The 23584-nt window shown below is 68.4% G+C and overlaps 2 protein-coding genes across 2 annotated transcripts; one reads left to right on the top strand and one right to left on the bottom strand.

The window, feature by feature from the left end:
- Positions 1-8229: 8229 nt before the first annotated feature.
- On the bottom strand, positions 8230-14332 carry EIF4E1B (eukaryotic translation initiation factor 4E family member 1B). The gene is made up of 7 exons (XM_045028137.1): positions 14242-14332; positions 13265-13362; positions 10320-10415; positions 9905-9968; positions 9516-9629; positions 8997-9136; positions 8230-8728 (listed from the first exon to the last, which is right to left on the bottom strand). The coding sequence occupies exons 1-7, from the start codon at positions 14257-14259 to the stop codon at positions 8614-8616; spliced, it is 645 nt and encodes a 214-aa protein (XP_044884072.1). The 5' UTR covers positions 14260-14332; the 3' UTR covers positions 8230-8613.
- Positions 14333-15586: 1254 nt separating this feature from the next.
- SNCB (synuclein beta) lies at positions 15587-22648 on the top strand. Its single transcript, XM_045028220.1, has 6 exons — positions 15587-15760; positions 16088-16218; positions 18584-18622; positions 18987-19105; positions 20627-20716; positions 21831-22648. The coding sequence occupies exons 2-6, from the start codon at positions 16098-16100 to the stop codon at positions 21858-21860; spliced, it is 399 nt and encodes a 132-aa protein (XP_044884155.1). The 5' UTR covers positions 15587-15760; positions 16088-16097; the 3' UTR covers positions 21861-22648.
- Positions 22649-23584: the final 936 nt, after the last annotated feature.

Genomic DNA, 23584 nt, shown 5'->3' with positions numbered 1-23584 from the left:
AATGAGGCTCTGCAGGTCGATGTGGTCCCCGCAGGCCTGCCCAGTGCTGCTGCGGCTGAAGAGCTGGAGCCAGTCCTTGAAGACGAAGGCCAGGACCCAGCCGCCAGCTCCGGGGAGAAGATGAGCCCCAGGGACACCGAGAACTGCCGGGGTGGCGGTGGGGGGACGTGAGCACGGAGGCAGGAGCAGCTGCCCACAGGGCTGCAGAGCCCTCTCCTGGGCTAGCTAACCCGCTCGGGCCCTTCGCTGGCAGCCTGTCTCCACCTCCAGTCCCGTCTGGCTCTCCAGGCCTTCACCTCCTCCCTGAAGTGCGGCCCCAGAGCTGGGCGCAGCGATCCTGCCGCGCTCTCAGCAGGGAGATAACGGCACCACCCGGCTCCTACGCCCCAGCAAGGCTCGCGGGCCCTTTCCCCAGCATCGCCCTAGCCCTGGGCACAGCCCCCGCTGGCCAGGACATGCTGGGGGGGTGGGTCCTGCTGTGCTGGGCAGGGGGTGGGGTGGGAATCCAGCTTAGTGAGGGACACAGAACTAGGGGGCCAGGGGGCCCAGGCCCCCACAGCTCAGACCCCAGCCAGCCCCATGAGGGCCAGGGTCCCCCTGCCCTGCACTCCAGACAGACCTGGGGAGGGGGCAACGGCAGCTCCCCGCCCGTCAGAGCCAGGCAGTGTCTCACTGGGGCCCGGGCTCGGAGCTGAGGCCTGACCCAGGATCGCCAGCTCCGGCTGGACGTCCCGTCCCCTCCCCCCAGGAGCCAGGTCCAGACCTCCCTGCCCACCCCAGCAGCTGCCCTCACCTTCTCGGCACTGAGATCTGGGATCAGGGCCCGGAGAACAGGTCTAGGCTCCCTTGCCAAAGGGGGCAGATACCCCACTCATCCCCCTTGGTGCCCCCTGGCCCAGCAATTGGGACAGAAGGATCCCAGGAAGCAGCAGCAAAACCCACTTGGTACGAGCGCCCCAGTGCCAGGTGGTGCAGGGCTGAGAGCAGGCGGCAGCAGCCCCCAGCTCCGAGGGGAGAGGGGCCCCACTGGAGGAGTGGGGGGCAGCAATGGATCTGAGGGACTTGCTCCCAGGCGCCAGCAGCTCCCTGACAAGGCTGCAGCACAGAGCAAGCTCTGAGACCGGCCCGAGCAGCTCAGCCCAGGGCCCATCTAGCCCGGTATCCCGCCTCCGCCCACAGGACAGCTCCCTCCTAAGCCCCACTCAGAGCGACCCCCCTCCCAGGTCCAGCCCGGCGCCAGGGTCCGGCCTGCCCCAGCCCAGCCCGGTGCCAGGGTTCGACCCCCCCAGCCCAGCCCAGCCCGGTGCCAGGGTCCGGCCTGCCCCAGCCCAGCCCAGCCCGGCGCCAGGGTCCGACCCCCCCAGCCCAGCCCAGCCCGGCGCCAGGGTTCGACCCCCCCAGCCCAGCCCAGCCCAGCCCGGCGCCAGGGTCCGACCCCCCCAGCCCAGCCCAGCCCGGCGCCAGGGTCCGGCCTGCCCCAGCCCAGCCCGGTGCCAGGGTCCGACCCCCCCAGGCCAGCCCAGCCCGGTGCCAGGGTTCGACCCCCCCAGCCCAGCCCAGCCCGGTGCCAGGGTCCGGCCTGCCCCAGCCCAGCCCGGTGCCAGGGTCCGGCCTGCCCCAGCCCAGCCCAGCCCGGTGCCAGGGTTCGACCCCCCCCAGCCCAGCCCAGCCCGGCGCCAGGGTCCGGCCTGCCCCAGCCCAGCCCAGCCCGGTGCCAGGGTCCGGCCTGCCCCAGCCCAGCCCAGCCCGGTGCCAGGGTCCGGCCTGCCCCAGCCCAGCCCGGCGCCAGGGTTCGACCCCCCCAGCCCAGCCCAGCCCGGCGCCAGGGTCCGGCCTGCCCCAGCCCAGCCCAGCCCGGTGCCAGGGTCCGGCCTGCCCCAGCCCAGCCCAGCCCGGTGCCAGGGTCTGGCCTGCCCCAGCCCAGCCCAGCCCGGTGCCAGGGTCTGGCCTGCCCCAGCCCAGCCCAGCCCGGTGCCAGGGTCCGGCCTGCCCCAGCCCAGCCCGGTGCCAGGGTCCGGCCTGCCCCAGCCCAGCCCGGCGCCAGGGTCCGGCCTGCCCCAGCCCAGCCCAGCCCGGTGCCAGGGTCCGGCCTGCCCCACCCCACCCCACCCCTGTGCCAGGGTTTGACCCCCCCAAGCCCAGCCCAGTGCCAGGGTTCCACCCCCCCCCCAGCCCAGCGTGGTGCCAGCGGCTGCCCCCGGCCCGGAGCACAGCCAGGCCAGCCCTGTGACGCAGGAGGGAGCGGGGTGGATTGACCTGGGAACGTCGTTCAGTTTTACTGGGGCTGTCTGCATGGGGGAGGGGAGAGCAGGGGGTGACTTTAGGGGAGGGACAGGACCTGAGCCTGTAACCTGAGCCAGGAGGGGGGTGGGGGGCCGGGAAGCTGGACAAAGGGAGAGGGGGCGAGAAGGAGGGGGCAGAGCCGGCTGGAGAGTTTTGGTTTCAGTTCTGGGCTGGCTGGGAAGAGGCAGGAACCCCAAGTCTGGGGTCTAAGCTCCCTGCCCCCCAGAGGGACCCGACTGAGGGGTCCTGGTTGTACCTACAAGCCCTGCTTGGGACTGTGTCCTGTCAGCTAATAAACCTCCTGTGTCACTGGCTGGCTGAGAGTCCCGGTGACTCGCAGGAAGGGGGTGCAGGGCCCTGACACCCCCACACTCCATGACAACCCAGCAGAGGACGTTGGCGCCGAAGAGCAGGTACCTGGCACAGCAGCTGACCCAGGGCCCTGGCAAGGGCAGCTCCTGGCCAGGCATGGCGGGGCCTGGCCACTGCTGCCCACCTCCCTCCACTGGCTCAGGGCAGCGCTTTGCACCCCCCTCCCTGGCGGGAGCCACCCCATGCTCAGCCCTGCGCGCCCGGCAGGATCGGACCCTCCTAGTTCTCCCCGGCTCCTTCCCAGAGCGAGCCAGGCCCGGGGAGAGGGCGCAGGCTGCACTGCAGGGTGCCCGAAGTTCTGTGCCCACTGGCCCCCTCCACTCCCCTGGGCACTGCCACCTGGGCCAGCTCCCTGGAGAGACCATTGCTAGAGCCAGTCACTGGGTCCCCTCCCACCCACACGCAGAGCAGGCCTCAGGCACCCGGCTGCGCCCCATCCTGGACACCGAGACACAAGCGCTGCCGGGCAGAGCACAACCATTGTGCTTCGCAGGCCAGAGCAGGGCTCAGCACATCGTGTGTGGGCAGTAGGCCCCCGCTCGGCAGGTACGTGGCAGTTCCCTGCCCCAGCCCCCCTTCATGCGTGCCAGAGCCCCAGCCCTGCATGAAAAGGAGCCAGGCTCTAGCAGGGAAACAGGAGCTGCAGGGAACCAGTGCAGCGAGGTCTGTGTCTGACGCACCAGGACACAGCTCCCAGCTGAGGTCAGAGAATCATCAAATCTCAAGGCTGGAAGGGACCTCAGGAGGTTCTAGTCCCACCCCCTGCTCAAAGCAAGACCAATTCCCAACTAAATCATCCCAGCCGGGGCTTTGTCAGGCCGGGCCTTAAAAACCTCTAAGGAAGGAGATTCCACCACCTCCCTAGGTAACCCATTCCAGTGCTTCACCACCCTCCTAGTGAAAAAGTTTTTCCTAATATCCAACCTAGACCTCCCCCACTGCAACTTGAGACCATTACTCCTTGTTCTGTCATCTGGTACCACTGAGAACAGCCGAGCTCCATCCTCTTTGGAACCCCCTTTCAGGTAGTTGAAAGCAGCTATCAAATCCCCCCTCATTCTTCTCTTCTGCAGACTAAACAATCCCAGTTCCCTCAGCCTCTCCTCGTAGGTCATGTGCTCCAGCCCCCTAAGCATTTTCATTGCCCTCCGCTGGATTCTTTCCAATTTGTCCACATCCTTCTTGTAGTGTGGGGCCAAAACTGAACGTAATACTCCAGATGAAGCCTCACCAATGCCGAATAGAGGGGAATGATCACATCCCTCGATCTGCTGGCAATGTCCCTACTTATACAGCCCAATATGCCATTGGCCTTCTTGGCAACAAGGGGACACTGCCGACTCATATCCAGCTTCTCCTCCACTCTAATCCCCAGGTCCTTTTCTGCAGAACTGCTGCCCAGCCATTTGGTCCCTAGTCTGTAGCAGTGCATGGGATTCTTCCCTCCTAAGTTCAGGACTCTGCACTTGTCCTTGTTGAACCTCATCAGATTTCTTTTGGCCCAATCCTCTAATTTGTCTAGGTCCCTCTGGACCCTGTCCCTACCCTCCAGCGTATCTACCACTCCCCCTACACTGATCCCTGTGAGAACGAGGCTGAGCTGGAAAGTATCGGCTCTTCCCCGCTCATCCCAGGGTGTAAGAAAGGATCTGAGGCCCAGGAGCCCAGCAGGAAGAATACGAGTCTCACGGGGGGGCTGTGCAGCTCCCGGAGCCCAGACGGGCCCCAGGACAGCAGCCTAGGGAGCTGCATGCTCATGTTTGGACATTGCACGAGCCCGTCAGCAGCATCTCGATTTCCTGGGCAGTGCCTGGCAGAGCCGCCCTGTATGCCAGCCTGCCCCCGGCGGGCAGTGCACCCGTGGCTGGGCCGAGGGGAAGTTACTGAAACGCCCGACCCGCGCTGTCCCGCCGAGGCTGCGCTTTTGCCCTTCAAGCCCCAGGTCCAGGCTGCCCCAGCCCTCCCTTCAGCCCGGAGAGGGGATTTCAGGCCAGGCCCTTTCCAGCCCCCTGCCCAGAGACGTTTGCTGTCTGCGGCTGGCCAGGTGTCCCCCTGCAAGCTCCCCAGGGCAGGGCACGCGGCTCAGGGACAATACAGAGTGAGCGGGGCCCTCCAGGTCCCAAAGCCCAGCAAAGTGCTGCCAGGCGGGTGCATTTCCTGGGCTGATCACCAGAGGGTCAATCTTAAACCTGCCCACAAGCCAGAGGCAATTCCCTTCCAAGCAGCATGTGGCCTGACTCCACTCGCCAGGGCCTGCCCAACACCCAGCCTGAGGGGTTACATGACCCAGGTCGGTGCAGAGACCGGCCCAGGAGAGCCCAGCCCCCTGCCCCTCAGGAGGGGAGGGAAGCCAATGACAGAGCTTAACCCCTGCTTGCAAAGCCCTGGGAACTCTGCCGCGGGCAGAGCAGAAGGGGGGTTGGGGTTTTTCGTAGCTTTATGGATTTGGGACCAGAGGGAACTCCTGGCTGTGGTCTGCACGGCGTAGCCCAGGCTCCCCAGCTATGACCCCGTCCCTCGTGCTTCGGCTGAGGTGCCCACTCCAGCAGGGCAGCCAGTCTGGACCCGGAGCCAGCGAGATGGAGACACCTCCCCCCCACACACACACACACTTCCCGGGGACTTTGTCCCAATGGTTGATCACCCACATGTGAAAAACTTGGTCATTGGAATTTGGCTGGCTGCTTCTTCCAGCCCCTGGGGCCTGTTCTGCCGTCCTCCGCTGGGTCAGAGCCCTTTAGCACCCGGCCATTTCTCCCTGCGCTGGTCCCTGCCAGCCCACGCTCTGTAACTCACTCCCCAGGCAGTTTCCAGCCCTAACAATTTTTGTGGCTCTTCTCTGCTCCCTCTCCAATCTTTCAACAGCCTTTTGAGATCGTGGCCACCAGAGCTGGACGCAGCGTCCAGCATCGCTCTCAGCCAGGCCACGTACAGAGGGGAAAAAGGCTTCCTGACCCTGCACCCGTTACTCATCCAAGGCTCACCCAGCCTCCCCCTGGGAGTGCGTCCCAGGCCACAGGCCAGTGCTCTGCTACACAGGCAGCTAAGTCAGACAGCGGTTACGTCTACAGGTTACCTGGGGTGACAAAGCAGGAATTTTTTGTAATATGTTTATGAATCTGGCACGTGCCTCAGTTTCCCCACTACTGTGCATGGCTGGGGGGCAGGAGGATTAAGGCTGCTGTCAGGGCAGCCTGAGAGACACGGTGTGTGTGTGTCACCCCCTCGGCTGGGTGGAATGAATAGAGTCATTAAAGAACTGGCTGCAACTGACCCAGGTCAACAAGTCACCTGGAGAGACAACTGCAGCTGCTGAGTGGAGACCCCAGCTCCAGAACAAAGGCCGGGGCTGGGAGGAGAAGGGGGAGGCTCTGGAAGAAGCAAGAGCCCATAACTGGCCTGCTCGAGGTGGGCTGGTGAATTGCAGCTTGACCAGCTGGGTCATGGCTCTGGGCTAACATGAGAGCTGGTGCTGCAGCCAGCTGGCTGCTAAACCCTGTTCTGTGCCAGCGCTGGAGGGGGCCAGGGACACTAGCCCCTGTGGAGGGGACACGGCTGTCCCAGGATCTGTCTCAGCTAGACGCACTGAGCAGAGCTGCCGGGGGGAAGCAGGAGGGCTGGCAGGAGGCAGTGAGGCCATGGGGACCCCAAGGCAGGAGTGGGACCCCCGGCGGTTGGCTCACTGCAGGGGCTCGGCCAGGAGTATGTTCACACGCTGGGGCATAGCACCGCTCCTGGGATCCGTGACAACTCTAACAATCTCACTTTCATTAGTGCACGAGAGGCCAGTCAGCCCCACTGCCGGGCGAGGTTACCTGCTCAGGGCCTCAGTTTCCCCATCCTCTCAGGGACAGGGGCTTGGGAGGGTTTGAGGTGGACAGGAAGGGACGGAGGCATTGCCAGCTGGGTTTAGAGCCAAGGCACAGCTAGTCCCATCTCCCGGTGAAGCGGACGCTGCAGAGGAAGATGTGTGAACCCTGCGAGGGGCAGAGGGGGATAATCTGCCCCCCCCGGAGGTCTCCCATCCCCCAGCCTCCCTTTCTAGACCAGCCTCGGCTGCTTTTCTCCTCCCCCATCCTGACCCACAGCCCCTTTTAGCCCAGCCTAAGCTTCCCCCACCTTTGCTGCTGCTCCTCACCCACAACCCCTCGGCTGCCTTTGCCGGAGGCCGCTCTGGCAGCTGAGCGGTGCAGGGACTCTGGCCCTGCTGCCCAGTAGATACGGGCTCCGTATGGATCCGTCCCTCCCTGCACGGGCTGTGAAAAGCCCTCGGGAAAGGTCCTTAAACAGCGCTGCACCGTGGCCTGCTGCCGGAGGCGCCTAGGCCCAGTGGCACCAGCCAACGAGCTGCAGCAGGGCCAGGAGCAAAGACCCGAGCAGGCCTTAGGCTGGGACGTCCCCTTCACGGACGTTTTTAATGAAGCCAGAAGCCACAAGGCAGGTCAGCGCTGCCCCTGCTGCGGGCTGGCTCCAGGCTGCTGAGCCTGGCCTGGCCCGAAGGGCAGCTGGGGGCAGGCCTCTCGGACCCCCCACCCAGGGAAAGCGCTGACTGGACGGCTCAGCCCTGCCCGGGGAACAACCCCCCCCCCCCCCCGTGCACTGGCCCATCAGCACCCAGAGCCCGGCACAGGGAGCCAGAGCCCGGCCAGCTCCCTGATCACAAGAACCGGGAGCAGCATCTCACCTCCTCCATGGGGCCACGCCCTGGTTGGGCCCCACAGCGGCCCCTGGGGCAGGGGAGCTCCTGACACTGCTCCCCACGGCCCATGCCGAGGGGCTGCACCAGGCAGCCAGGGCTCCAGAGCCTGGGGCAGGGGTCCAGCGGGGGGGCTCACTCCCTTGCCTGCTGGGCTCCTTGAGTCACTGCTACCCTCCTCCCCCACAGGCAGCCCCCCAACTCCACCCGCAGGGAGCCCAGCTGGACTCTGCTTTCCCCTCAGCCAGGAGGGCAGGGCCAGGGGCCCGGAGGGATTCCCCCCCATGCTGCCCCCCCCGAGCCTGCCCCAGAATGCCTGTGCCCACTCGACCCCTGCCAGGCATCAAGGCCTCGTTCTGGGGAATGGGCAGGGCAGCAGCTCTGTGTCACGTGCTCCCCCCTGGCAGCCCACTCTGCTGCTGGGTCAGCACTGCCCAGAGGCGGCATGGGACAGGCTGCCGGGCTGGGCCCGTCCAGAGCCAAGCAAGGTGCCCCCGTAGCAGAGCGTGAGTGGAGCTGGGTGCTCTGCGAACCCCCCTGTCCCACCCAGGGCAGCCCAGCAGCAGGCACCCCACAGGAACCAGCAGGCTAGGCCGGGGCCAGGCACGGGGAGCGTGGCCCTGTCGCTCTGTCCCCTCCCGCGGCCTGAAGGAGCAGGAGCCTGGCGTGATTCCAGTCCCGGCCATGCAGAGTAGGGCCCCCTACCCCACACATGCTCCTGCTGCAGGGGAAGCCGAGAGAGAGGGGAGCCCTATGGGGCAGCTCCCCCTGCGCCAGGCGGCTCAGGAGCAGGGGGTGGGCACTGCGGTCCCCAGGGCAGGGCTGCAGCAAGGGGTACCTAGCTGGTAGCAGCAGGGGGGCTGGACCGCAGTCCCACAGACAGAGCTGGGGGGCACATCACTCTCCATGTCAGGTGGGCCCAGCCTCCCCTCTGTGCACCTGCACCAGCGGGCATCTGCCCAGGCATCTTCAGTGCTGGAGCCCCCATGCACCCTCCCCGCCACGCTCCCAGAGCCTCCTCTGCTGGAGCTGGCAGGCGGGGGCGCGAGGCCCAGCCCCCTCCCCCTGCAGGCAGACACAGAGTCGGCGTTTGGATGCAGCACTTGCATTGTGGGAATTTACATCTTGCTTGCCACAGCAGGCAGAGTCCTGCCCCAGCCCAGCCCAGCCCAGCCCGTCAGGGGAAGGCCCCAGCCTCAACACCCCGCTCCCCCACAGCCCGGCAGGGCGCTGCCGTCAGGCCCAGGAGCCCAGCCCGGCGCTCACACCACAAACTTGTTCTTGGTGAGGGAGCCGCTCTTGGTGGCCGTGTCCGCGTGGGCCTGGTACCCGATCACCACCTTGTGGGACAGCCCCAGGCGCTCCTTATACACCCGCCTGGGGGGAGAGAGAGAGAGAGAGAGGGAGCGCTCTTGGGTTCTGCCCTCCCACAGCCCCACAGCCCCCGGGACTCCCGGCTCAGGGCCCCCCTCAGCCTCGGGAGACCTACCAGCCATGTGCCCTGCTGCGGGGAGCCAGAGGCACCGATGCAGAACAGCACCTGCCCAGCGCCAGTGGGGAGCTCCCGGCAGTCACTGCAACAGGGCCTGAGCCCAGCCCGGCCCAGACCCGCCCCCCCCCCGCCCCCCAGGCAGAGCCACGTTACCCAATGTGGGTGACCCCGTCCCGGTTCTCCGCCTCTCGGGTCCAGACGGCGATCTTGTCTCCCTTGGCCCGGATGTTGATGACGGCCCCGCAGACGTCCTCGCTGTATGGGCCGAACGTCTCGCCAATCAGACACAGCAGCTGCATGGGGGGGGAGGGTAAAGGTCCCTGGGTCACCCAGGCGGCCAGGCCAGCACCCATCCCCCAGGGAGGCAGCGCGGTGCCCTTGAGGAACCGCTACTCTGCCCCACGGCAAGGAGGGTGCTGCTGGCTCAACCCGGCAGCCCCCTGGGAGAAGCCGGGCGCGCCAGACCCGAGAGGCCCTGAAGGGTTGACCATGAGGAGCTGCCGAGGATTCCTGCCCCACCAGGGGAGCTGTGTCCGGTATCCAGCCCGCCTTGCGCAGAGGGGCAGCGGGGCCGGGGGCATGACAGAGCCTGGGGGCGTAGAACCCGCCCAGCCCGGCTGTGGGACGGGGCACAAGGGGAGCTCGGGGCGCAGGGGTGCGACTCTCACTCACTGTCTCCAGCCAGAAGCGGTCCAGCTCCGTGTGCCTCTGCTGCTTGGCCAGTGTGATGAGCCAGCGCCCGCCCCGCTTGTTCCGGTTGTCTTCCCACATGGGCTCGATCCCGTCCTGGGCCAGGGAGGTGGCGAGTCAAGGGGCGCAGGCAGCAGCCAGCCTCCCCCAAAGTCACCCCCAGCCTCTCCTGCAGCCTCTCCTTCCCCCAGCGTCGCGCTGCCCCTCGGCTTGTCTCACACCCCGCGGGCGGGATCCCTCAGACCAGGCCCTGGCACACAGACGGACCCAGCGAGCTCCCACCCCCTGGGGCCAGCAAGCTCCTCAGCACCCCTGGGTGCCCCCTGGGTGCCCCCGAGGACTGGCACTGCCGGGGGGTGCGGGGACCCTACCTTGAAGAGGGAGTAGTCGCAGCCCGACGTCAGCTTGCTGGCCAGCTGGATGTGGCTGTACAGCCTGCCCGGCGCCAGCACGGAGAGAGCGGGTTAGTGGCCGACAGAAGAATCTGGAGCAGCAGCCCCCCAAAGCCCCTGCCCCCCCCAACACCACCTGGGGCCCAGCAGGGTGAACACCCTCCCCTGTGGGTCAGAGACACTGAACCCCAACTCCCCTCTGCCAAGCCCCGGGGCCTGGGCACAGTCCCCATGCAGACACCAGGGGAGAGGCCAGCCCTGACTCCCGGGCCTGCAGCCAGGCCCTCCTGCCTACGAGGGCCGTCGCCCCCCTCAGACAGGGGAGCCCCCAAGATCCCTCTGCACAAGTTGAAGTGACCCTGCCCCCGGCAGCAGGGACCCGAGGGGAACTCACGCCCAGAAATCCTCCGCGGTGCTGAACTTGGTCACCAGGCGCAGGTTCGCCTGCCACGTCTTGCTCTTGTCATTTTTGAAGAACCAAAGAGCCCACCTGGAGGGAGGGACAGGGCAGGTTAGAGCCACACAGCGAGAGCAGACGTCACACACCCCCCCCCCGCCGGCCACCCAGCCCCTGCCACGCTCACCCAGCCCCACACAGCGAGAGCAGACATCACCCACCCCCCCCACCGGCCACCCAGCCCTGGCCACACTCACCCAGCCCCACACAGCGAGAGCAGACGTCACCCCCTCCCCCCCCCGCCGGCCACCCAGCCCCGGCCACGCTCACCCAGCCCCACACAGCGAGAGCAGACGTCACCCCCCCCCCCCCGCCGGCCACCCAGCCCCGGCCACACTCACCCAGCCCCACACAGCGAGAGCAGACGTCACACACCCCCCCCCCCCCCGCCGGCCACCCAGCCCCGGCCACGCTCACCCAGCCCCACACAGCGTGTGCAGACGTGACCCCCCCCCCCCCCCCCCGCCGGCCACCCAGCCCCGGCCACGCTCACCCAGCCCCACACAGCGAGAGCAGACGTCACCCCCCCCCCCCCCGCCGGCCACCCAGCCCCGGCCACACTCACCCAGCCCCACACAGCCGAGAGCAGACATCACCCCCCCCCCCCCGGCCACCCAGCCCCGGCCACGCTCACCCAGCCCCACACAGCGAGAGCAGACGTCACCCCCTCCCCCCGGCCGGCCACCCAGCCCCTGCCACGCTCACCCAGCCCCACACAGCCGAGAGCAGACACCACCCCCCCCCCCCGCCGGCCACCCAGCCCCTGCCACGCTCACCCAGCCCCACACAGCCGAGAGCAGACATCACCCCCCCCCCGCCGGCCACCCAGCCCCGGCCACGCTCACCCAGCCCCACACAGCCGAGAGCAGACGTCACCCCCCCCCCCCGCCGGCCACCCAGCCCCGGCCACGCTCACCCAGCCCCACACAGCCGAGAGCAGACATCACCACCCCCCCCCCCGCCGGCCACCCAGCCCCGGCCACGCTCACCCAGCCCCACACAGCGAGAGCAGACGTCACCCCCTCCCCCCGGCCGGCCACCCAGCCCCTGCCACGCTCACCCAGCCCCACACAGCCGAGAGCAGACATCACCCCCCCCCCCGCCGGCCACCCAGCCCCTGCCACGCTCACCCAGCCCCACACAGCCGAGAGCAGAACTCCCACACCCCCCCCGCCGGCCACCCAGCCCCGGCCACGCTCACCCAGCCCCACACAGCCGAGAGCAGACATCACCCCCCCCCCGCCGGCCACCCAGCCCCGGCCACGCTCACCCAGCCCCACACAGCGAGAGCAGACATCACACACCCCCCCCGCCGGCCACCCAGCCCCTGCCACGCTCACCCCGCCCCACACAGCGAGAGCAGACGTCACCCCCCCCCACCGGCCGGCCACCCAGCCCCTGCCACGCTCACCCAGCCCCACACAGCGAGAGCAGACGTCACCCCCCCCCCCGCTGGCCACCCAGCCCCGGCCACGCTCACCCAGCCCCACACAGCCGAGAGCAGACATCAGCCCCCCCCGCCGGCCCGCGTGCCCCGGCCACGCTCACCCAGCCCCACACAGCCGAGAGCAGACATAACCCCCCCCCACCGGCAACCCAGCCCCTGCCACGCTCACCCAGCCCCACACAGCGAGAGCAGACGTCACCCCCCCCCGCCAGCCACCCAGCCCCTGCCACACTCACCCAGCCCCACACAGTGAGAGCAGACATCACCCCTCCCCCCGCCGGCCACCCAGCCCCGGCCACGCTCACCCAGCCCCTCCGGGCCCACACAGCCCCTGCCACGCACCCTCTCAGCTGCGTGGGCCAATAGGGGCTGGGTGACCAAACACCCCCCCCACACCACATGCCCTTGTGCCCACACAGCCACAACACCCCCCTCTGGCCATCCAGCTCCCATGCAGCCAGCCAGCTGCCACCCCCTCACCCCACACACCCTGTGCCCACCCAGCCCTGCCACACCCCCAGCCAGCCCCCTGCCACACACCATCTCTGGCCACCCTCCACCCTCTACCAGCTCCCCTAGCCAATATAACCAAACCCAAATCACCCCCTTCACTGACAGGTCTGTGTGTCTCCCCCCCCCCCCGCCCCATCACAAGGGCTCTGCTTGGCTGGCTGCACTGACACGCCCAGGCTCTGACTGGTCACTAGGGGTGGGGTTAGGAAGGAATTTCCCCAGATCAGACTGGCAGTGACCTTGGGGGGGGGGGTCACCTCCCTCTGCAGCACGGGGTGCGGGTCACTCACCAGGATTATCTGGGGGTGTTTCACTTAACCCTCTCCCTGCCACTGCAAGGCTCAGCCCCCGGTGCCCCTCATCCAGCCGTGCCCCTCATCCAGCCACGCCCCCCCGCCCCCGGTGCCCCTTGTCCATCCATGCCCCCCACCCCCAGTGCCCCCCCATCTGTCCCTGTCCAGCCTGCTGTGGGCTGGGAGATTCTGGTCTCCTGTCAATTGTTGAGGGCGGGGGGGGGGGGGGAAGACACTGGGGGCTGGTGACACATGGGGTCAGACTGGATGATCAGACTCCGTGACCCCTCTGAAGTCCAGGACCCCACGTGGCCTTTCCCCAAAGCTGGGGGGCTCCAAGGGGGGCTCCCATCTGGCAGTCAGAGCCACCTCTACCTCCTGCTCTGCCCTGTGGCTACGGCCAAGCACCACAGGCCCACAGCACCTCTGGGGGGCAGGGTACCCCCAGGGCACCTCACCAGCCTAGCCCCAGGGTGGGTGTTTCACGGCAGCACCCGGGCGAGCAGCACAGAGCACTGGAGGAGGGACCCACGCGGGGTGGGGAGCGACAGGCAGGAATAAACGGGGGGTGCCAGAGGCCCTCCCCCGGCACAAGCTGCAGCCCCCCCCCCCCCCAGCCCAGACGGTACCTGTTCTGCAGGGGATGCTTGTCCAAGATCTCGGCAGCGAGTGCCTCCCTTCGTGCCTTTCGCCGCCTCTGCTCCTCTCGCCTGTGCAGAGCGCCCCCCTGCCACACACCAGCATAAGGCGCGGGGCGGGACCCACGGCCCTGCAGACTCTGCAGGGCTTCGAGGGGACCCCAGAGGGTGGGCGAGCAGAGCCCCGTGAGTAACCAAGCCAGCCTCACCCCAGCTCCAGCCCCACAAGCACTGGGTGCAGAGCGCTCCAGCCCCATGGCCAGAGACTAACAACATGGCTGCCGGAGCCCCACGTGCCCCGAGAGAGACAGGGACTCCCTGGCTCAGGACCTGCCCACAGAGGCCCCAGGGCAGGAACCAGGCTCCAGAGCGGTTCAGCAGCCTCCCCGGGACCCAGCCTGCCCCACGCACCGGCAGTGCCAGGGGGGCACAGGGACTGTCACTTTGGCAGTGCTGCCGAGGTTGCTGCTTGCTGTCTCCTCCACACCCTCAGCCCCCCACCTCCCTCTGCTGCCGCTGCAGGGCTGGGACGTGCCCCCAGGCAGAGCCTGCCCCAGGGCCGCTGAGTCAAGCCATGTAGGGCCGAGCCTGCCCCGCCACACTGGTGCCATGGCCCTGCCTGCAGCCACCTGAGCCCATTTAACCCAGGGGCTGGCACAGCCCTGGGCAGAGCACACGGCAGGGAGCATCCTGCCCAGGCCCCAGGAGCCACTGCAGCAGCTGGGACCCTCCCAGCACAGGGCAGGAACGTGTGGGTTAGTGGCAGGGGAACACCAGCCCACCCCAGATCCTGCCCCCTCCCTGCCACCCCCCCAGCAGGGCACTTTAAACTGGCTGCTGGGGGTCTCCCATGAACACCGCAGAGCCAGGCCCTGGCTCCACACACGTGCCCAGGGGCTGGCACCTCAGGCTGGAGGGGGAGCTCCCGGCGGGGCTCAGAGCAGCCAGGCACCCATGGTGCAACTCACCATCTCAGCTGCAGCCATCTTCCCTGAGTAGGGCCCACCCCCTGCAGAGCTCCTTTTATCTGGAACCCAGACTCTTAAAGGCCCAGCTGTAATCACCTTGCGACGCTGACCTCTGACCCCAGCCGCTGGAGGTCCCAGGCCGCAGTTCATGGGCACCCACGAGGGGGCGGTGGGTCTCTCCTGCCCCAGGGCTGTGCATTGTGGGGCCCTGGCTCTGATTTCCCGAGCAGCCCCCACAGCCCCAGGCAGAATGGACGTGGGGGGCAGAGGGACATGCTGCCCGGGCCCGGGCCCGGGCCCTGCCTCCATCTGGGGCTGCGGGCACCAGGGGCCCCTGGCTCCCCATCTGAGTCACACCCTGGGGCCGTGGGTGGCTGCACAAGGGCCAAGCCTGTGGGTTATCCCTGCCCCACTGCGCTCCCTGCATTCCCCCAGCCCTGCCCCACTGCGCTCCCTGCCCCATCCCATCCTGCCCCACTGCGCTCCCTGCATTCCCCCAGCCCTGCCCCACTGCACTCCCTGCCCCATCCCATCCTGCCCCACTGCGCTCCCTGCATTCCCCCAGCCCTGCCCCACTGCGCTCCCTGCCCCATCCCATCCTGCCCCACTGCGCTCCCTGCATTCCCCAGCCCTGCCCCACTGCGCTCCCTGCCCCACTGCGCTCCCCGCATTCCCCCAGCCCTGCCCCACTGCGCTCCCCGCATTCCCCCAGCCCTGCCCCACTGCACTCCCTGCCCCATCCCATCCTGCCCCACTGCGCTCCCTGCATTCCCCCAGCCCTGCCCCACTGCACTCCCTGCCCCATCCCATCCTGCCCCACTGCGCTCCCTGCATTCCCCCAGCCCTGCCCCACTGCGCTCCCCGCATTCCCCCAGCCCTGCCCCACTGCACTCCCTGCCCCATCCCATCCTGCCCCACTGCGCTCCCTGCCCCATCCCGTCCTGCCCCACTGCGCTCCCCGCATTCCCCCAGCCCTGCCCCACTGCACTCCCTGCATTCCCCCAGCCCTGCCCCACTGCACTCCCTGCCCCATCCCATCCTGCCCCACTGCGCTCCCTGCCCCATCCCGTCCTGCCCCACTGCACTCCCTGCATTCCTCCCACCCTGTCCCATGGCTCTCCCTGCCTCAGCCCTGCCCCACTGCGCTCCCTGCATCCCCCCAACCCTGTCCCACTGCGCTCCCTGCCCTAGCCCTGCCCCACTGCGCTCCCTGCATCCCCGGAGCGCAGCCATCCCACCTCCCCCAGCCACATGGTGTGTGGAGTGGGGAGCCCCCCTCCCTCCCGAGCTGCCGCTAGAGTCCCTATCCCCCCGCCCCCGCAGGAGCCAGGCAGGGGACCGGCCCAGGGGTCCCCGTTCATCCGGGCAGCGAGGAGGGGCGGCGCAGTGCAGCCTGCGCGCTGCTGATGAAATCCCCTCGCCCGCGGCTGTAGGGCGGCCGGCGCAGCGCAATATTCAGCAGGGCGAAGCGCTCCATGGCAGAGCCGCGCTGAGCGCCCAGCGCCATCGCCGATTGCAGGTGAGAGGCGGCCCGGGGGGGGGGGCACGGACCGCAGCAGGGACCCCCCCGCCCCCCAGGAGCTGCCCGGCTTGTGCCCCCCCCCCGCCCGGTTCTTTGCATCCCTCCTGCGTTTCAAGGGCAGCCGGCGGGGGGGGGGCCGAGATCTGGGGCGCTGGGCTCGGAACCGAGCCGGGGGGGGTCGGTCCGTGCCCCCCCGCCGGGGAAGCACTAGGCGGGGGTGCGCCCGGGAGGAGCCGCTCCCTGCGCCGGGGGGTGCAGCTGTGCCCGGGCTGCCCTGGCACGGGGGGGCTCCCGGAGCCATCTTGCGGGTCTGTCTCCATGCAGAGCCGCCGCCATGGACGCGTTCATGAAGGGCTTGTCCAAGGCCAAGGAGGGGGTGGTCGCTGCGGCGGAGAAGACCAAGCAGGGGGTGGCGGAGGCTGCGGAGAAGACCAAGGAGGGGGTGCTCTACGTGGGTAAGGCTGCGGGGGCTGGGGGGCGATAGACGGGCAGGTGCGGGAGGCTCTGCCCACGCCCCGGCCGCGGTGCCTGCATCCAGCCCTGGGGGGCCCGGGGGCTCCCCGCCCTGCCATCAGCTGGGAGCAGCAGGCCAGGCTGAGCCCAGGCGCTGGAGCGGGGGGGGCGGGGGGAGGTTCAGCCCCGGGCGAAGGGCAGGACGCCAGAGCCAGGGGGTCCCAGGCCCTGGAACGTGACCCACAGCTGCCCTCACCTCCAAGGGGGCCCATGGACCTGCCGTCCCCAGTGCAATGCCAGGCCACGCGCCCGGTCAGTGCAGAACCTCCATCCCTGCACCAGGGCCCCAGGCCACCCCCCTTGGGAACTGCAGGGGTCCATCTGGGGCACCCCAGCCGCTGAGGAGTGGGGCAGGGTTGGCAGGGTCCCCCAGAGCCATTGGCCTTGGAATTGCGCTGCCCCAGGCAGTTCCCCTTTCACAGCTGTGGTCTCAGGCTCTTGGCAAACTCAGGCATTCAGCTGTTGTGTCTCTTACCCCGGCGTTTGTTGTCTCTGGCTCGAGGATCCTGCTGGCCGTTGGGGGATGCTAACGAGTCCTGGGTGTGCTAGCGCTTTGCTCGTCACCCTGACGTTTCTGCTACCCCGTGTGACCTGGCAAAGCCAGGGGTTGCCCCGATCTATCACAACCTGCCCTGTGAATCCGTTACTAACTCCTGGCAGGCGAGCTGGGATTCCCAGCGGGCGAGGACGGTGCCCCTCGATGCCCACGGGATTGCTCCCAGTTCAGTCAAGTGTCAGGGCAGCCTGAGTCCGCGTGCGGATGTCAGACGTTGTAAGTGACTCTCCGCTGCGCTAGACCTGCTCCCGCCCAGCCTCGGACCCAGGGCAGTGGGGACCCTGCGTTCCCTCACGTCCTCTTCCCGCAGATGCCACGTTTGGCTGCCTCCTGTTGGAGGGCAGCCTCTGCCAGGCCAGCACAGCACCTCCTGGGCACTGCCCTGGCCCCTCCATGTGCCGCAGGGGCTGTCCTCGTGCTGGGCGCGAGCAGAATCCCACCGCACCCACCAGCTGGCATCCCTGAAGCATCCGTGCTGGGCGGAGTCTGGGCTCCTCAGCCTCGGGAGGGCGGCGCTCCCTGTGGGTCTTGGTCAAGCTTCTCCCCTTCACCCAGGCTCTGAATCAGTTTCATGGCAAACCTGCCCCTGCAGCCAGGGCGGCTTTATGAAGGGCGGGGCCTGATTTGAATACCCGGCGGAGATCCGGGGCTTTGGTGGCACTTTGGCGGCAGTGGGTCTTCTCCGGGGCTTCTGTGGCACCGAAGGACCCCCCGCCGCTGAAATGCTGCCGAAGCCCCGGAGCCGACACCCCCCGCCACCGAAATGCCGCCAAAGCCCCGGAGCAGACCCCCCCCCCCCCCGCCGCCGGGTGAGTAAAAAATATATATATTAAAAAGACTCCTAAGGTGCGGGGCCCTCTTGGACATGGGTCCTGATTCCGGGGAATCGGGGGAATTGGCTTAAAGCCGGCCCTGCCTGCAGCTCCAGCTTCACCGCAGCGGGTGCCCAGGGTGCCCGTCTGCTCCGAGCTGCTCCATACGGGGCCTGTCTCACGCCGTGGCTGGACGCTCGCTGGAGCCCCGGCTGAGCATCACAGCCTGGTCTCTGTGCTCTGGCTGCTCTCTGCTCCAGAACTGCCCCCAGCCCTGCCCAGCCCAGGGGCCACTGTCCTGCGGTGCTGCCTTGGGCTCCACCAGCGCTGGCTTTGCAACATGCCTGCCTGCCCCCAGCCCAGAGCAGACCCACGGCGCCACCCTCCCCACGGCGCCCCCCCATGGAACCCCCTTCCCCACAGCACCCCAACAGTTCCTCCTTGCAGCAGCCTCCACCCCAGAGCAAAGGGTGGCGAGTCCTGGGCAGACCCCAGCTGCCTCCCTGGCAATGTCAGCTCTGAGGCTGCTTTATTCTCTGCAGCATGCTCCCCCCCTGCCCCCCACTGCTGCGTGTAGAGACCACGTGTGCAGGGCACTCCTGGGACAGCCAGGAACCCCCCAACCTGCCCCCACCACCTCCCCATTGGGTATCGCCAGGGAGACACCAGCCTCTCAGTGGAGAGACCTGGGGTGAGGGGGGTGCATGTGTCGGGGGCAGTACGAGGAGGTGCTGACGGGAGCCGGCCTGGCGCGTCCTGGGTGCGGGCTCGGGTCACAGGGCATCAGCAGAGCCGTGCGGTGGAGCCCCGTGCTGTGCAGCTGCGGCCATGGCTTGGCCCCACACGCCTGTCCGGACACCACAGTCCCTCTGCGGGCAGCCCCCGCTGGCCCCGCCGGGCACCAGCCCCTCTAACCCCCCTCTCTCTCGCTCTCTCTAGGAAGCAAAACCCAAGGCGTGGTGCAAGGCGTCACCTCAGGTACCAGCTGCTCTATCCCCCGGCCCAGCGCCACGCGTGGGTGGCTGCACTAACGAGCTCAGGCTAATCGGGGGCTGCGATGTCACCAGCCTAAAGCCCGTTATGTAACGGGGGCCAGAACACGGGCTTCGGAGCTGCCGCCCATGGCCCCACACCGGGGTGAGCCTGGCCGGCCAGGGGGAGGGCTGAGTCTGCCCCACAGGGCACATGCGGGGCTGGAGGGGAGGTGCCTTGCGGGGGCTAGTAGTGTGAGCACAGGCCCAGGAGCCAGGCCCCCCCAGCGCTAGCCCCAGCCAGGCCCTGCCTGGCAGCCGAGGGGCCCCCCAGCTGGGTGCTGTAACGCGGCTCCGCCTGCCTCTTTCAGTGGCTGAGAAGACCAAGGAGCAGGCGTCCCAGCTGGGGGGGGCCGTCATCTCAGGGGCCGGGAACATCGCGGCCGCCACGGGCCTGGTCAAGAAGGAGGAGTTCCCCACTGACCTGAAGGTGAGTGTCCCTACAGCGAGCCGGGGGGGGGGGGGCAGCCTCTCCAGGGGGACAAGGGGCGTCCCGCACCCACGTCCACAGGGTGGCTCTCAGGCCCTGCCCGGTGCGCCTGCCTCAGTTTCCCCTGTCTTCTGCCCATGAAAGGAACATCAGCTCAGGGTCTGATACTCCCCCACCCTGGGCACAGCGGCAGTGATACCCTGAAAGCCGGTTTCCCACCCCCCTCTGCCTCCCCGCCCCTGCTCAGGGGATCCACCCTCCCGCTCCAGCCCCCCACTTCTCGGGCTCCCAGCTCTGGCCAGTTCTCACCAGCTTCCCCTAGGCTCCTCGTGCAGCTCCGGGTGCTGCAGTGTCCGCTCGTTCCTGGCTCAGGCTCGGACCCCTCACTGCTGCCTCCTGCTAGGCCCAGGTGCCCTCTCTGGAGCCCAGCCAGGCACAGCAGGGCGAGGGTTGAGCCCCGGCCAGGCCGCCCAGCCGCCCGCGGACACCGAGCCCCTCAGTGCAGCCAGCGGAGCGAGGCCTGGCCGGCTGGGGAGCAGCAGGAGGAGCTGGTGGCTCTTCGCTCTGTGGGGCGACTCCCCCGTCAAGGCCAGGACGGCAGCGCCGCTGGCTGGAAGGGGATTGCTGAGGGGGCACGTGGTGTGCACAGTGGGTACCTAAGGGGTGTGCTGGGATCCGCACACAGGCGGGTGGAGATGGGGGGTGCATGCAGGGACGTATGTACATGGACGTGTGTGTGTGGAAGGGTGTGTACACGGGATGTGTAGGGACGTGTGCGTGCGACTATGAGGCCGTGCGTGGGTGGGTGTGTGTACATGCAGGGGACATGGGCGTGCGTGTACAAGGCCGTGCGTGCGGGGGGGGTGCACGTGTGGGGATGTGCACTGCCGTGGCTGCTCTCAGTGGAGCCGTGCGAGCCGTGAGGTGCCCGACAGCTGCAGCCTCCGCAAGCCGAGTTGCCACAATGAGCCGTTTGCTTCCAGCTTATCCGAAAATAGAACAGCTGAAACAATGAGGCCACGGCAGCGGGCAGCTCCGAGGGGAGGACGTGGCTGCGCCAGGCCAATCGCTGGGGCCGAGCTGAGCCCAGACGTCGGGGCAGGGCCTGGGAGCCTGAGGGGGCAGGCAGGGGGCTCTGCACAGGCCCAGCAGCCAGGTGGAGCTGCCCCCCCCCCCCGGCTGTGAGGGGCACTGCCCCCAGGCCCCCAGGCTGAGGAGCCCAAACCCGTCACACAGGCCAGTGTGGGGCAGCCTGGCTCCCCCCCATGACCCAGCCCCCCTGCTCCCCACTCCTTGCAGCAGCACGGGCAGGCCCCAGCCGCCCCCTCAGCCAGCCGAGCTCAGGGCTGCAGGGACCTGGAGGCAGGTGGGGCCGGGCTGATGGGCATGGGGGAAGGGGACGGGCAGGGCCAGTCCATGGGTTCCTTGCGGGGGGCAGTGGGGTCCCTCAGGGAGCTGGCTCTGTCTCCTGCACGAGCCAGTGAGCCTGGCCTGCCCCTGATGCCCCCCTCTCCCCTGCAGCCCGAGGAGGTCGGGCAGGAGGCCGTGGAGGAGCCGCTGATCGAGCCTCTGCTAGAGCCAGAGGGTGAGAACTACGAGGAGCCGCCCCAGGTACGATTCTGCAGAGCAGGAGCCCGGATGCCCGGGGGATGGGCTGACCTGGCCCATGGCACCAGCCACAAAGAGCTGACTCTCCCAGCCACGCTGGTGCCCACCTCCCTGGCACCCGGGGTGTCCCTGGCGCCCAGGGTGGAAACCCCTCCCCAGACACGCTCAGGTCGGGGGCCAGGCCGGGGGGTCAGACCCCTGAGGCACTGGGAGCAGCCCCATGGCCTGCCCTGAGCTCACTCCCACGTGGCCCATGGGAGCGGGGACGGGAGCCCACCCCATGCCCCTCGCAGAGTCGGGAGTTCTGGGCAGGGCCCAGGGGGGCTGCGGTTCTCTGTGGCTGTTCCCCGGCCCCTCTGCACTGTGGGATTGTCCCACCCGATGCGCTGGGTAACACCTGGTCGGCTGGGAGGTGATGTCAGGCTGAGCCTAGTGGGGCCCCCCACGCACCCCAGCTCACACCACAGCCTGCCCTGTTGGAGGGGGAAGCGCCAGGCCTGGTCACGGCCCCAGGTCGGGGCAGTTGTCACCCATGTGCCTACAGGCCACTGGCTGGGGCAGGCTCAGTCCCTCACCCTGCCAGGCTGAGGAAATGCCCCGAGGGTGGCCCCAAAGCAGCCCCCGGCATGGTCAGAGCATTCTGTGCCCGGCGGGTCTCGGCTCCATGGGCAGCCCAGGCACCAGTTGGGGCAGCCCTGAGGCTGCTCTCCCCTGCCCTGGGACTGGGGCAGCCGGGTCCACAGCCTTGATGCAGACCGGGGGGGGGCGAGGGGGTGTGCAGCCTGGCGCAAAGGCTTCTGGGAATGCAGCCAGGGCCACAGCCCCACATGGAGCGAGGCCGCGTCCCAGCCCAAGGGCTCTGTTGCTGGACCCACGTCACTGCCTGGCCTGAGGCGCCCGGCTGGGCTGCAGCTCAGCAGTGGCTGCTGAGGTGCCAGGGCAGCTGGTCCCCAGCACATGCTGGGGGCAAGGGCCCTGGGGCAGCCCCATGCCAGGCCCGAGCACCAAAGCTTGTGGAGCTGCTGCCCAGGCCGCTCCCTCGCGTGGAGGCCGTGCCACTTGCCCTGGCACTGCACCATCACCGGCTCACGCCAGCCGTGGTCTCTCTTCCCCGCAGGACTATCAGGAGTACGAGCCGGAGGCGTAATGGCCGCGCCCACCTCGCCACCTCCACCAGCAGCACAATAATGACAATGCCCCCTCATGCCCCTCCCCGGCCTCTCCCCTGGCAGGTGCCAGCGCAGGGGGCGATGGCGAGGACCCTCCGCCCCATTAAGTCACAAGTTCTTCCTGCAGCCCCGCTCCCAGGGGCCTCGCCGGAGGCTGCGTTGCTGTGTCGTGTCCTGTAGTGTTAAGAGAAACTCGTCGTCCTGCAGCCGCCCGGAGCGGTGTCCCAGGCCCGGCTTATCGCCCTGCGTCCCTCCCAGCGCCATAAGCCCGGCTGGCCCCGTGTCCGGCCGCAGCATGTTGAGCTGAGCCAAGCGGCCCGGCCGGCGGGAGCCCTGGTGTGGCACGCGCCCCCAGGGCTGCTGTACATTCGCTTGCACGCGCCTCCCGGTGATTCGCGCCCGTCCTCGTGGAACTGTTTTTGATATTCTGATGGATCGTTTATGCCCTTGTGATTCCCCGCCCCCCGGTGCGACTGTCGTGTCTGTGCTCTCCAAACACCCCAATAAGAACTCCCCCCCCCGATGCTGTGTTGTGACGTGGCATGGAAACCCCCCCCCCCCCCGTCCTGCGTGTCGATGCGGGGCAGCTGCCAGTGACACAGCCGCCCCGCTGGTGAATAAAGCCAACTCTTGTCTGTCACCGCCGGTGCGGGTCTCTGGTTCCCGGGCTGCGGGGGGTGGCACAGCCACTCTGCAGCGTGTAACCCACAGGGCTGGGCATGGGGTCACACCCGGGAGGGGGGGCTGCCACTTGCCTCCAGCCAGGGGTGTTTGGGCCCACCCCAGGCCTCTTCCCTAGGGGGCAGGGGGGAGACCCCCAGACTCTGGAGCCAGGGACAGCCCCACAGCTGGAGTGGGCACAGCACTCCCCCCAGGCACCCGTCCCCAGCTCAGTGCACACACTCAGCAACCCCCCGGGGGGAGAAAATCCCACCAGCTGCAGCCCCGCCCCCCTCCTGGCATTGCAGGCCTGGGGATCAGCCCCCACCTCGTGCTGGCAGCCCCAGGTGCACTGCAGCCCCTGAGCGCCCCCTGGTGGCACCTTGCTCCAGCACTGGGCAGAGCCCACGGCTAGTGCATGGGGACAGGGGCTGGGGCTGGCTCAACACGAGGCCCCATGGGCAGCTGCTCTAGGGGGAAGGGCTGGCCAGGTGCACGCTGGGGGGCTGGCTCTGCCCCCTGCCCCCCTCCCCATAGGTCCCAGCTCCCACAGGGCAGGGGCCAGGCTGTCTGGGACCCCCCCCCCCCAAGGGCTGTAAGTGCAGGGAGTGCATGGCCCCTAGGAAGCAGGTGGCCGTACCCGTCTGCGAAAGGGAGGGGGAGCAGCAGGCATGAGGCTATGCAGTGACACGCTGCGCATCACGCAGTGATCCAGGCCCAGAATCCAGGAGTCCTGGAGCCCCGAGGCCCTGCCTCTGCCCCGTGGCTGGAGTTACACGCTCCCGTGAAGGGCTCAGGGAGAGGCTCTGGCCAGAGGAAGTCAGGGGGTTTTCATGGCTGCTGCCAGGCTGCCCAGGAACCCGCCAGCCAGGCCGGGAGGCAGGTGCTGGTGGGGGGGGGGGGGGAGAGACAGGCCGATGCAGGTCAGTGACTTTACAGAGATCGTTCCTGGCTCTACAACTGCTCCCCTCCCGCGCTGGCTGCAGCGCTCAGCCCCCCGCTGCCACCTGGGCAGGCTCCCACACAAGGGGGCCAGATCCCG

The sequence above is a fragment of the Mauremys mutica genome, chromosome 8 (assembly GCF_020497125.1).
Source record: "Mauremys mutica isolate MM-2020 ecotype Southern chromosome 8, ASM2049712v1, whole genome shotgun sequence".
Lineage (NCBI taxonomy): Eukaryota > Metazoa > Chordata > Testudines > Geoemydidae > Mauremys > Mauremys mutica.
The sequence above is the reverse complement of the archived record's forward strand: the minus strand, read 5'-3'. Positions and strand labels throughout refer to the sequence as shown.